Raw genomic sequence first — 13,673 nt, 5'->3', positions numbered from 1 at the left:
TAAAGTAGTTTTAAATTTACATGTTTCAGGGCACCTTGGTGGCTCAGTTGGTTGAATATCCCGACTCTTGATTGCGACTCAGGGTCATGATCCCAGAGTTGTGGGATCCATGTGCAGCACGGAGCCTACTTGAGATTTTCTCTCTCTCTCTCTCTCTCTCTCTCTCTCTCTCTCTCTCTCTCCCTCTCTCCCTCCCTCCTCCCCCTCCCCCCTCTGCCCCTCTCCCCTGCTCATGTGCTCTCTCTCTAAAATTAAAAAATTTGAAAAATTAAATTTGCATGTGTTTCATGGCACATGTGGTTGGTAAATTGAAAGCATAATAACTAAGTTTTCGGTGTAATTGTTTTTGTTTGTTTATAGGTGGTGATCAGGGGAGTGGTTTTGGGACCACAGGTAAACCTCCTGTTGGTTCTGTGGTTTCAGTTCCCAGTCAGTCAAGTGCATCTTCAGACAAATACGCAGCCCTGGCAGAACTCGACAGCGTTTTCAGCTCCGCGGCCACGTCCAGTAACGCGTATACTTCCACAAGTAATGCTAGCAGGTACCTTGTCTTTGTCCGTGTTCCTGCTTCGTGTTTTCTCTTTTTTGTTTTTTAGTTCAACGCTGAATAATGATGTTAAATAATGGCTGTTTGGGGACACATTTTTAAAATTCTTGAATATTTTTGTAAGTTTGCAGAAACGGAGTTGAATCTGCTAATTAAAATATAATCCTTGAGTGATTGCCATTTTATCTTACTTACTCAAAGGTTTTGTTACTTCTCTTCCTTGAACACGGAAGTGTAATTGAGAGTATGTACACGTCTCAAAATGGAGAGTTATATACGGATTTAATTATACTGAGCAGAGAATCCATTTAGCAAATTATATACTTTTAAGGTACAGTTTTCAGTCACGAAGACTAAACACTGAAAGTAACATGTAGCTTTAGTTGTAAATAAACATTTTTAGATATGTTTGCAAGACAACTCAAGACCCCATTCTATATCTCTCCGGTGTCCCACTGGTACACATAGCATATCCATTACTGTGCTCAGATTCGTGTGGAATGAAGGAATTCTAGGCAGCAGGAAGTCTAACACATTTTAACAGCAATAGATCTTTAAAAACACTTCTAATTGTAACTTCTTCATTTTGTAGTAAGGAAACAGACCCAGAAGTATAGGTGACTTAGCTGTGCAGTGTTTTATCCAAGTGTTTTCTGTCCTGTAGATTGTCTCTTCTTTTTTTTGTTATCTGAGGTGTGTTTTTTTTTTTTTTTTAATTTTCTTTTAGCATCTTTTCTAGGGAGAAGTGGGAGGATTGTAACGCTAATGACTTGGACTCTCTAGTAATTACTTTTACAGCCAGATGGGAAAAATTGAATCCAAAGAACAGTTTAGAGTATTTATTATTTTTCTTTCATTAAGATTGTCTATGTTAGATAACAGTCGTGACCTATTGCAAGGTAACCATACAGTCTGGAAACAGAGAGGTATATTTAACAGGTGGTTTATTGGTATTATATTACAGTATCTTAGTGGTCCATGGAACATTTTGGGTACCTGAGACGCTTCCAAGGGGTCTGTGAAGTTCAAACTCTATTCATAATAATTCTGAGGGGTTGGTTGTGTTTTCAGTATTTGACATTTGTATCGATGGCACAAAAACAATGGCAAGTAAAAACTTGGTAGTGCCATAGCACAGACTAAGGCCATGACACCAACTGTCCTAAGTCATGTAATAGTCACTGTATTTCTTACACCACTTTCAGTTTTACTTGTGAATAGTCTTGATTGTTTTTCTTCTGAATATTCTTCTTCTAATTTTTTTTATTGAGGTATAATTGATATTTAACATTGATTTCAGGTGTACAACATAATGGTTTGATATTTGTATGCACTGGGAAATGATTATAGTAAATGTAGTTTGTGTCCGTCCCCACACAAAGCTAACTCGTAGGATTTACTCTCTTGATAACTTTGAAGTACGAACTACAGTATTATTGACAGTAGTCACCATGCTGTACATTACGTCCCCATGACTTATGTATATATTCTTACAAATATTCTTGATGAAACAGTAAAGAAATTTAACTTGATTAAATCTTGACCCTTACATAATGTTTTCTTAACTTGCTGTGTATTCAGATAAGGTAGATACATCACGTGGTTCTGATGCATATTGAAGTATGGTAGGTAGCTTCTGGAAAATCAGCTTGTGTGGTTAAATTGTGGAATGAACCAGCCACTTGTTTTATGGAACGCCATTTTTCCTTAAGACTGATAAACCATGGTTGTTCAGATTTGGATATCTGGCACACATTTTCTCAAAAATGAAATAATTGAAGTCTGTCACTTTAAGGAAAATAACTGACAAAATTCACACTTCCAAAGCAAATATTAGAATTTTGGAAAGTTTATTGACTCCATCATGAACTCGACAGCTCTACATTACTTTTTGATAAGATGAGCAGTGATAGTTTTTGATTTTGTATAAGGAAATTGTTAACATTTGGAAGATTTGTATCAGATATTTTCCCAAATGATACAAAAATGGTAAAAGATTCATTTAAAGTGCAAGATAGATTAGTAGATGTTACTTCAGAGAGCACAAAGGAGTTCATTGATAGGATTTCAAATTCCATTTTGTAGCTAACCTTTAGGAAATTATCACTGTCGTTTTGGCTGTGATGTCAAGGAAAATATTCACAAGTATCTGAAGAAACTATTCAGATTCTCCTAGTTTGTTTAGCTAGATGTCTATGAGAGCAGTTTTTTTCATACACTTTTACATAAACGACATATTACAGGAGATTGATCTTCTGTTAAGCCCAGCCATTGAAGGGATTTGCAAAAATGTTGTGACTCTTAAGTTCCTTTCGTTTTGGAAAATATAGTTCTTTATCCTAAAAATGCTACTTACGTTAGTGTATAATGGCTTTATAGTTAATTTTAAAAGTATAAGATTTAAAAATTTTTCCATTTTAATTTCTGTATATACGTATTGTTAATATAGCACATTTAAACAAAGACTCTTTGGAGTTCTCGGTTCAGAGCGTAAATGAGTCCTGGACCTCCTGGCTGGCTCAGTCAGAAGAGCACGCGGTTCTTGATCTCAGGGTCCTTAGTTCAAGCCCCATGTTGGGCGGGGAGCCTAGTTAAAAAAAAAAAAAAAAAGAATGTAAATGAGACCAGACTCCAGAGTTTAAGAACAGCTGTGATACATGATGTGTTCAGTATTACCTGTTTCCACATTTTATGGCCACCCTATAGATAGATTAGCCTTGCTTTAAAAAATGAATAAAAAGAACTCTTTCTGTATTTATTTTCAGCAATGTTTTTGGAACAGTGCCCGTGGGTGCTTCTGCACAGACACAGCCTGCTTCTTCGAGTGTGCCTGCTCCATTTGGAGGTACGTGTTTCTGGTATATATACCGGATTTTCTAAAGAGCCTGTGTATACTGTAGAACATTTTCTTACAGGTACTGGAAGGCAGTCAGAGCAACAATTTATTATCCAAAAGCTCTAGTTTTCTGATCTTCATAAATGTATGAACAAATATTTTAAATGACTGAATACAAATATGTTAGGATTTCATAGCATATTTTCTAATTTTTTAAAGCTACGCCTTCCACAAATCCATTTGTTGCTGCTGCTGGTCCTTCTGTGGCATCTTCTACAAATCCATTTCAGACCAATGCCAGAGGAGCAACAGGTAAGAAATAAATATAGATTATAGAACAGAAAGCTTTGGAAAAGGTATTTATTACAAAGACATCATGGGAAGAACATCAGAAAATAAAGCTCTTCTTTGTTACTGTAGTGAATGGGAAGTGGATGGAAGAGTTTGTCCATAAAGACATACACTAGCTGGGGGTGCCTGGGTGGCTCAGTCGGTTGAGCGTCTGACTTCGGCTCAGGTCATGATCTCGTGGTTCGTGGGTTCCAGTCCCGCGTTGGGCTCTGTGCTGACAGCTCAGAGCCTGGAGCCTGCTTCGGATTCTAGGTCTTCCTCTCTCTCTGCCGCTCGCTCCCTCACTCACGTTGTCTCTCTCTGTCTCTCAAAAATAAATAAATGTGAAAACATTAAAAAAAAAAAAAAAAAAGACCTACGCTAGCTGAAAGTTTATAAAATCCTGGACTTCTAATATTTGAGAGGAACCCTAGAAATTCTCTGGCGCCCCCTGGTCCCCATTCCCTGCTTTCATTCTTCAGGTGAGGAAGCCCAAGTGTGGAGGCGAGGCCTCCTTAGAGCCCTGCGCCCTGCAGCCACTTTGTGACCAAGGTGGGACTTTGAACACCGAAATTCTGACTTATTTGGTGATCGGGTTTTGGAATTAACTGGTTACTACTCATTCAGTCTTAATAGAAAAAACTTACGAGAAGTGTTTTTGTTTCTTATTTTCCTCTCCACGAGATGGCAAGGAAGGAATGAGCTTTGTTACGTGAGGTCTTAAAAATCACGTCTTTTCCAGTGCTTATCTCTTTTAGAGTGTTCACGTTTTTTAACTTACACAAACCTGATTTGATTTAGGGAATGGTATTTTAATATTTTCTCTTGATAATTTTTTAATCCTCTTTATTCCTTCCCTTTTTTTGTTTTTGGTTCATACTGCAAGCCAGCCACATATTTTTTTGTATTGAGCCTCTTTGATTTTTGTCTTATCAACCTGAACACCAGAACTGTTGGCCAGTACCTTGGAGCGTCAACAAGTGTGTGTGGAGTTGCTGGATACCCAGTAAACCTCAAGTTGGCCAGCTCTGTTTTTGTGTATGTGTCCCGGTACATTTAGAACTAAAGCTTTCAGCGTATGGCATATATTGGTGTGGAATCTGGAAAAAGTAAGGTGCTTGTAACATAATTTGTGCCATAAGAATTGGTATTTACTAGTAAATCTCTGTCATAGGCAAGATTAAGAATTGTGGTATTAATGGAGTTTGAACTATAACTTTCCTTTTAAATAAATGTCTTTAGTCATAATTTGTTGGTATCTCGCATGATCGATGTTTAATAAGTATTTTCACAGATAATTTTTAAAAAATGGTTTGTGTTAGAATTCAAGTACACCTAATCAGTGATTGTTTTCGTTTCTGTGTGTTTCAGACAAAAATATTCATCAGTTATGATACATGTAACATTTCCCTTTCTTAGCATGCTATTTTGACTTGGCAGAATGAATTTGTAAAATGTCTCACGTCACATAGGGATTTGTGCATTGTGTCGTTTAATCCTTTTAGCTCTCATCAAATAAATGTTTTAATCACTCCTTGACAGCTGAGGGAACTGAGGCTCAGAAAAGTTAAGTGTGGATATGTTTTGGGTACAGCCAGACTTGTGTTCAAATCCTGATTTAGTATTTACTTGCGGTGATCTTAAGATGCTTTTTATGTATTAGTTGTGTGATGAATAAAGATGATAGAAAGATGTACTAACATTTGTTGAGTGTTTAAAATTATTGACAAGATACTGTTGAAACATTTATAGCTATCATAACCCCATTTGACAACAGAAAGATGGAAATTCAAATTGTGCCTTGGCTAAAACTTGTATTGATTGAACTTCTCTGAGCCCTATTGTTGGCCTTCTCTATAGAATGTGAATAATATTCTCCTATTGGCAGGGTTTTTGTGAGAATTTAGATGATACAAATCATCTTTGCATGGTGTTTGCATTGTCCTGTATGGTAAATCTTTCCTATTATTTTCCTTTCATGACTACCTTGAAGTTAGTTTTGTCACTAGAATTAAGGGCTTTTTATTTTTTATTTTTTTGCTTGTTTTATGTAGAGTATGAAAGTCCTTTAAAGTTAAGGTTCTACATAGGATGTACATTAATATAAAACATACAGTATATGTTCAGATAATATAAGGTAATTTTAGTATTAGGCTAAGAAAAATTTATCGAAAGGTAAATCTGTGTCCATAAATTTTTATTTCAAGGTTAAAAAATTTCTCTTTATAAACTGCTTTGATTTATCACATTGGTCACCTTCATTAAATTGTTACAGAATTGATGAAAAGTAAATGTTAGCTATATATGTTTCTATTGAAGTTGAAATATGAGCAACATTTTGACAAATACACTATGCTCACTATGCTCAGGAATTTCCAGTGTCAAAATTAATATTCTTTAGGAAATATTTTTTGTTGCTTTCAAATATATTGTTGAATTCCATTTGAAGTAGCTTTTGAAAGACGGATTGCATAATAAAATGTAAAACTTTACTGATAACATTTCTTTCTTAAAATACATATTTTAATAATTTTTCTTCTGCATCTATAAAGCTTTGAGGCTTTAATTTTCTTCTGCTATGTTACATAGAAACTTTCATTAGGATATCAGCCAGTATGGCCTAAGACCTTTTTTATTTTAGGATTCTGTAATAGCATTTTTTAAAAAAAAGAGGGCTCTTGAGACCTTAAATCTAACAGATTTAATGCAGTTTTCAATTATTATGGAATTCTGTTAAAACTCTTCAATCTCTCCTTTGCTGTGGAATGAAAAGTCTTTATTATTTCCCTAACTTCATTTTAATGAATGATTTTTAAAAAAAATAATTTTAGAGAGAGTGAGGGGAAAGGGGCAGAAGGAGAGAGAGAACCTTTACACAGGCTCTACGTGCAGCTCCAGAGCCCGACGCAGGGCTCGATCCCACGATTCTGGGGTCATGACCTGGGCCAAAATCAAGAGTCAGATGCTCAACTGACTGAGCCACATGAATGAATGAACAAAGATTTTAAAGATTCCCCCCCCCCCCCCCAGGAGGTAAACTTAATAGAGATGTAGAGCTGAAAATCACAGTAGCATCTAGGCTAGTGTCCTTGTTTTATTATCTAGGGGGAGACTGGTTTGATGGGTTTGCCTTAAGGGTTCAAAATTAATTAACGGCACAAATATTTGTACCTAGAACTCTTCTAAACTAGCATAGTTTCCACTGGTTCCACCCATTCCGCTCATTATGAATATACCTAAGAGAAATGAAAATGTACATCCACATAGAAACTGGCGCACAGATGTTCCGTTGCAGCATTATTCATGATAGCCAAAGGGAGGAAACAACTCAAAATGTCCATCAACTGATGAAGGGGTAGACCAGATGTGTTATAATCATACAATGGAATTTGCTTGATAATAAAAAGTAATGAAATACTGACAAAAAATAATGAAGCGGACATGCTGCAACATCAGGCTAAAATAAAGGAAGCTAGTCACAAAATAATGTGTAACTTGTGATTCCTTATACATGGTGGTGTATCCAGAATGGGCATTACAGCATTCCAGGGCTAGAACTTGAGAGGGCATCGTTGTTGCAGGCTGAGGCAACAGCAATTCATATTGGTTCGCAGTCACTGTTGACTAAAGGTCGGTTTTTATCAGAGTGTATTTTGTACAGCATGTCTCTTGAGATGTTATCAAATACTCCATGGGAAAGTGTTCTATGCTCAGATATACATGGGAAATGCTGGTATAAACAATTTAACCCGCATTTTATCGTAGAACTTCTCAAGAGACTTAACGTGCTGTAAGAAAGGAGATAAACATAAAGTGACCTACCTTATTTATTATAGAATCCTTCCCCCGAATTACCTCTTTGTTGAATTCATAACACAGTACTGGTGTATCTTTTAAGTACACATCTTTTAAAGTGATTTGCAAGTAAAATACATTCATTGAATATTTACATCATTTTAAAAATTTTATTGTCAAATTTATTTTTACTGCAGCTTTGTAAATAAAGTAGGTATTGTTATCCCTGTACCTGTACCCTCTATTTGCAAATGAGGAAACTGAAGCCTGTGGAGGTTACATAATGTCTCGTAGTTAGAAAATGACAGAACCAAGACTCACAACCACTCTTCTCTCCCAGTTGCTCTGTTTCCCCAAACTTAATTGGTAAAGTTTGCTAATGTAAAAAGCATACATAGATGGACCTGTATTTTAGAAACAATTCCACTCCAGAAGGTTAAAACAAACAAAAAGTTTCTAGTACTTAACAACCTAAACTTGTTTTCTGTTCATTACGTTTATTTGTATGTAACCTCTCTGGCCTCAGTTATGCCAGGTAAGATTTGCAGAAGATGCACTTTTCTCATCTCTCTTTTCAGCCATTAACATTTTCAGTTGAAAGTTGCACTTACCTTTCTAATGAGCTGCATTGAATAATTTCTCCCTTTCATAATACGTAGTTCGCTTGAGTTATCTATGTATTTTTAGTTAGCGTACAGAGTTGTAAAGAAAACAGTCAAACATCATCCAGGTGCTGTCTGCAAGATCCGACTTTCTAGAGGCAAAAGGTAGATTCTAGATCATTTTAGATGATCCTGCAAATAGCAATTTGGGGTGTAATTCATGAGACAAAGTCTTGTTATGGACACAGTTGTATCTTGATACGAAAAATACGTTAGCATTTATTTAAAAGTGGATTTCATAAATGTTTTTTTTCATTCGATACTTATTTTTCTGGTATTATTGGCGATCTCCCTTTTACTTCAAACAGGTTAAATATTACAGTGTCGTGAATATAGTTGAAATTAAAAAAACTCTTGGTGGATATGTTTTTATATGTGTTCTTATGCTACCTACTTTGTAACAGTGTATTCTAATTTTAAAAGTTTTTAATGAAACAGATTTGCTTTGACAATAGTTAACCATAAGTTAATTGACATTGGTCTCTCTATGGCTTTCCGTAAGGCCTTTCTGGAGCAATGCATTCTCAAGTGTTCCCTCACGCTCATTTTGGTAGGTGGCCACAACTAATACCTAGATTTGTGTGGCAATCTGTCTACCTGCTTGTGGAAGCTTCTGCTAGTGTTCTGGATCCCTGCATGTGGAATTGAGTTTTTTCCATGTTTTAAAATGGAGTGGGCATGGATGTGTGGCATCGGGGTTACATTATATTTAAAGTTACACGAAAATTGTGGTGATTTGTTTTTAACGCTGAAAAGCATTGTTGCTTACCTCCATGGTCACGTTAGAATGTTAATAGCTTTTTTGATTATTTTTCTTGAGTTTGATTTCATAGTACTTTGACACCTTTTCGACACACCAAACCATCTTACCACGTTATTCCATGGAGTTTGGTTTTGCTTAACTGTATACAAGTTGCGCTTTTTAGTGCTTTCTTAAAAGTGATTTGTCAAAGTTCGTCAGTGCGTTGTTGTCTGTTATGAAACCCTTCTGTTTCCCTTGCAGTGTGCTTATTATTCTTTAGTTCACTTGCTTCCTAGTGGCTTGTTTTTCCTTTCTGTCATCAATAGTAATTTCAAGAAATTTGGCATTCTAATTGGGTTCATTGAGAAAAATTGCCTTGATATAAACAATAGGATTATGAAGATTACTTTGGGCAGTATCTGTAACATGACTCTCAGGTTTTTTTCAATAAAATAGAAGTCTGTGTGACATTTTTAGTTATTAATTCCTATGCCTTAAATCAGAGGTCAAATTGGTAAATTTTTTTATATCAGGAAATTCAGTGAACTGCCACGTTTTTGATAGCATCATGCCAACACTATTTCACTATTGTAATTACTAGTATTCTCTATTAAAAGCACCATTATTGGCTCTTACTTTACTGAGACTTTTTCTAGGACATTATTCAGAAGGTTCTGTTTTTAATCTTCACTAGTAGTAAGTAATAAATTGTTTTACTACTACATGTGTTTCTGTGCTGCAGATTCGATTATAAGTAATTTATAAGTGGGGGAAGGATGGCAGCATTACCACATACGTACTGGTCGTTCACACACGGATTTCAGTGCGGTATTGATCACAGTGCTCATTCACCCTACATCCATCTTTTCTAAGAATGCTTATTTCACTTCCTCTTCAGTCTTTGTGCATTTTGCCCCAATTTCTTTCACTCAGCAGTCCTAACCTTAAACCCCGTATCCAGAGCAGTCTGTTTATCTTCCAAACAAGAAATGGGTATCCATCTATATTTCTTTTGGAATTGATGTATTGGGAACTTCACATATTCTTTTAATTTTGTGGGTAGTTTTATTAGAGAAACCCCTCCCCCTCCTACCCTTTTTGGGCTCTGGGTACAAAGCTGCATAGGTTTTGAGTGGCCTGCTTCTAACCCTATTTCTCCTGTAAGTCTTGTTAATTTTGGTGAACTATTTTTTAGAGGTCTAAAAAATTTTTTTTCAGAACATACTTTATTACATTATAGTAGACAGTTCAGTGGACAAAACTAAATTTTGGGCCATTTTACGTATATAGCAAAGTGAAACTAAAAAATGTATGCTAGGATACATGTGAATTGCATGATGATTAGAAGTTGACTGCCATTTATTTAGACTTGAACTGTCTATAATTATTTTGAGAAGTTTTCTTGTGATTTCAAATGATAGCTTTATTCTTCGTTGGGTTTCAGGAGAACAAAATGTTATAGATTGTGTTCAACTGTAGAGTGCTAAAGCTCACTGCTAACTTTGTTAAGAGTTTTGGAATTTAAAATGCCTTTAATGTGCATCTTCATATTTTTCGAGGCAAATTGTGCTGTAACATGTGGTATGAGAAACAAAGCCTGCTCTGTTGTGTGGAAATGATCAGCCCTTGTTTTGTCTGTCAGCTGCGACCTTTGGCACCGCGTCCATGAGCATGCCTGCGGGGTTCGGGACTCCTGCGCCCTACAGTCTGCCCACCAGCTTTAGTGGCAGCTTCCAGCAGCCCGCCTTCCCGGCCCAAGCAGCTTTCCCTCAGCAGACAGCGTTTCCTCAACAGCCGAATGGTAAGATCCAGCACTCGACTAGCTGTAAGTCGACCTCAGATGTCCTCCGTGTATCGTGACGTTGTACGTTTGGACAAAGAGGCTCGTCTAAAGAATGCCGTGGTATTGGCGTTGTCTGCTAACGTTTACTACGCAAATATAGACGCCCTTGGTGATTTGGGCCTTGGAAAGTGGAGTGCTTTGGTGAGATCTTGTAACCAGGTTATAGATTTAGGAGAAATCAGAGACTCTCTAAAGACTACCCCTTCTTCTCAGAATCCCCAGTGTCTGTCTGAATAGTATATCTATGTTCTGATGTTCCTCTTGATTTTAAAAGACCTTGAGTGTTTTTGTTTTGCGTGTGTATTTTTTGTATAAATTATTTACTTTGGTGGTGTAGACCACATTTCCAATTAGGTAACTATAGAGTTTGTTACTTGTTTTCAGGAACTTTCAGTAGAGACCAGGGTTGTTTTTTTTACCCATTAAGTTCATTTGCTAAAGTTTGAAAGTCCGTAGATTTGAAGATTATTCTTAAATGATAACTGTGTGTTTTCTTTTTTGAAGTCAGGTAAAAATTGGGTCCATGGCAGAGCCATAATGATAAAATATTTCCTAAGGAATACTGCGCTGTTCACACGAAACCATTGTGTTGCACTCAGAGCCCGTCTCAGATAGTCTGTCCCAGGCTCATCTGTTAACTCCATCCTTTGAAATGCCAGCAGTTGATGTAGCTGAGAAAGATTAGAATTAACCATTTCTGAGGAGCTGTGTGGAAGCTCTTTTGAGATGTGCCACAGGAAGTTCTGTCTCTGGTATATGAAAGAGCATGAGACCCAACAATTTCATATTGGTACTTTACTATTGCCCTGGTGGGAATTCCTCTGAAACTCCTTCTGAAGTTTTACAAGTTACCAGATTGTCTCTTAAAGGTATGGCTTATAATTGGTGGTTCTGTTTTAACAAGGTGCAGGTTTTGCAGCATTTGGACAAAGCAAGCCAGTGGTGACCCCTTTTGGTCAAGTTGCAGCTGCTGGAGTATCTAGTAATCCTTTTATGGTAAGTGAGACACAGTTTTAAGCACTTGCATAAGTTGTTGTGTATTATTTGCGGATTAGGAAAACCAGGTTGTGACTCTGCTAGATGCTGTTACTCTATTGATGTCATGTGATGAGATTTTACAAACTGAGATGGCTGTCATGCACGATCCTTTTGTGATTTAAAAACCACACATGAATCAGTTGCAGATCAAAACATGGACAGTAAATAAGCTATTTTAGAACTTGAGACTTGTCTGCTTTCTTGTCAACATGACATTTTATGAGTGGCTGTAGGTTTAGTGAACAGTATGAAAAGGGCTTGAAGTCGGAGGTTTGGTTTGAATCATAAATGCATTTTCTTAAGGGCCAAGTCCTTTCTGAGAATCTGTTATGAGAGTTATATGAAGTAATGGGTATTTTTTAATTTTTTTTATTTTTTTTTAAATTTTATTTTTTTAACGTTTATTTATTTTTGAGACAGAGAGAGATAGAGCATGAATGGGGGAGGGTCAGAGAGAGGGAGACACGGAATCTGAAACAGGCTCCAGACTCTGAGCTGTCAGCACAGAGCCTGACGTGGGGCTTGAACTCACGGACCGCGAGATCATGACCTGAGCCGAAGTCGGCCGCTTAACCGACTGAGCCACCCAGGCACCCCTGAAGTAATGGGTATTAAAGACCACCTAATAGTTTTATTATAATATGTTGCTGATAACAGTAATGAATAAATGTAATTGCCAGTAGTTATAAAGGAATTTCTAATGTAAATACTGTTTAATTAGATTTAATCAAATAAAGTTTATTTTCCTATTTTCCCCACATACACCACTCTTACATGTCTGCTTCGTCTTATGTTTTCCTTTAGACTGGTGCACCAACAGGACAGTTTCCAACGGGAAGCTCATCAACCAATCCTTTCTTATAGCCTTATATAGACACTTTACTGGAACGAACTTTTACGTGGTCACATTACATCTCTCCGCCTCTTGCACTGTTGTCTTGTTTCACTGATCTTAGCTTTAAACACAAGAGAAGTCTTTAAAAAGCCTGCATTGTGTATTAAACACCAGGTAATATGTGCAAAACAGAGGGCTCCAGTAACAACTTTTAACCTGTGAATTGGCAGAAAAAGGTAGCGGTATCATGTATATTAAAAATTGGCTAATATTAAGTTATTGCAGATACCACATTCATTATGCTGCAGTACTGTACATATTTTTCTTAGAAATTAGCTATTTGTGCATATCAGTATTTGTAACTTTAACACATTGTTATGTGAGAAATGTTACTGGGGAAATAGATCAGCCACTTTTAAGGTGCTGTCATATATCTTGGAATGAATGACCTAAAATCATTTTAACCATTGCTACTGGAAAGTTACAAAGTCAAAATTGGAAGGTTTTATTCATTCTTGAATTTTTCCTTTCTAAGAGCTCTTCTATTTATACATACCTAAATTCTTTAAAAATGTAGAGGGATACCTGTCTGCATAATAAAGCTGATCATGTTTTGCTACAGTTTGCAGGTGAAAAAAATAAATATTAGAAAATATGCTATCGTTTTTGTGTTCTTGCTGCAATGCCTTTACCAAAGTGGCCTTAAAATATGAGTAGTGAATTGAGAACATCTTGAATTCTTAAATTAGAATTTCAGAAGACTTCTAGTGACTAACTTTTATGTCTAAAAGAGAAAATTTTATAAAAAGGCCATGTAGAAAATTTATTAAAACTACTATGACTGCTATATTCAGGAATATGTCAGTGGTAAAGCATTTAAATGTAGCTTGTCAGATTCACCGTAATCCTTCTAATTTCTTTGCAACTTCTTAATTTTGTGAAAATTTGTATATATGAAGAATTTGCATGTATGTGTATTTACAAATTTTTTTAAGTATCTTGAATTCTCAGACTGCAGAAGTCCTATTTTAACTATTGATTTTTA

The 13,673-nt window shown here is 36.2% G+C and overlaps 1 protein-coding gene across 11 annotated transcripts in view; it reads left to right on the top strand.

The window, feature by feature from the left end:
- The window catches only part of AGFG1 (ArfGAP with FG repeats 1), a 72,876-nt gene extending 59,593 nt beyond the window's left edge, over positions 1–13,283 (top strand). For 4 of the 11 annotated variants that reach the window (XM_058702554.1, XM_058702530.1, XM_058702492.1 and 1 more), the window contains 7 exons: positions 361–541; positions 3,313–3,392; positions 3,603–3,695; positions 8,673–8,720; positions 10,555–10,713; positions 11,660–11,751; positions 12,598–13,283. In XM_058702554.1, the coding sequence (XP_058558537.1) occupies positions 361–541; positions 3,313–3,392; positions 3,603–3,695; positions 8,673–8,720; positions 10,555–10,713; positions 11,660–11,751; positions 12,598–12,657 (713 nt within the window). In that variant the 3' untranslated portion in view covers positions 12,658–13,283. The remainder of the gene's footprint in view (positions 1–360; positions 542–3,312; positions 3,393–3,602; positions 3,696–8,672; positions 8,721–10,554; positions 10,714–11,659; positions 11,752–12,597) is intronic. The other 7 variants (XM_058702564.1, XM_058702537.1, XM_058702503.1 and 4 more) reach the window with 4 other exon arrangements.
- The last annotated feature ends 390 nt before the right edge of the window (positions 13,284–13,673 follow it).

This window comes from Neofelis nebulosa, chromosome 2 (assembly GCF_028018385.1).
Source record: "Neofelis nebulosa isolate mNeoNeb1 chromosome 2, mNeoNeb1.pri, whole genome shotgun sequence".
Classification (NCBI taxonomy): Eukaryota; Metazoa; Chordata; class Mammalia; order Carnivora; family Felidae; genus Neofelis; species Neofelis nebulosa.
This window is presented reverse-complemented; position numbering and strand designations above follow the sequence as displayed.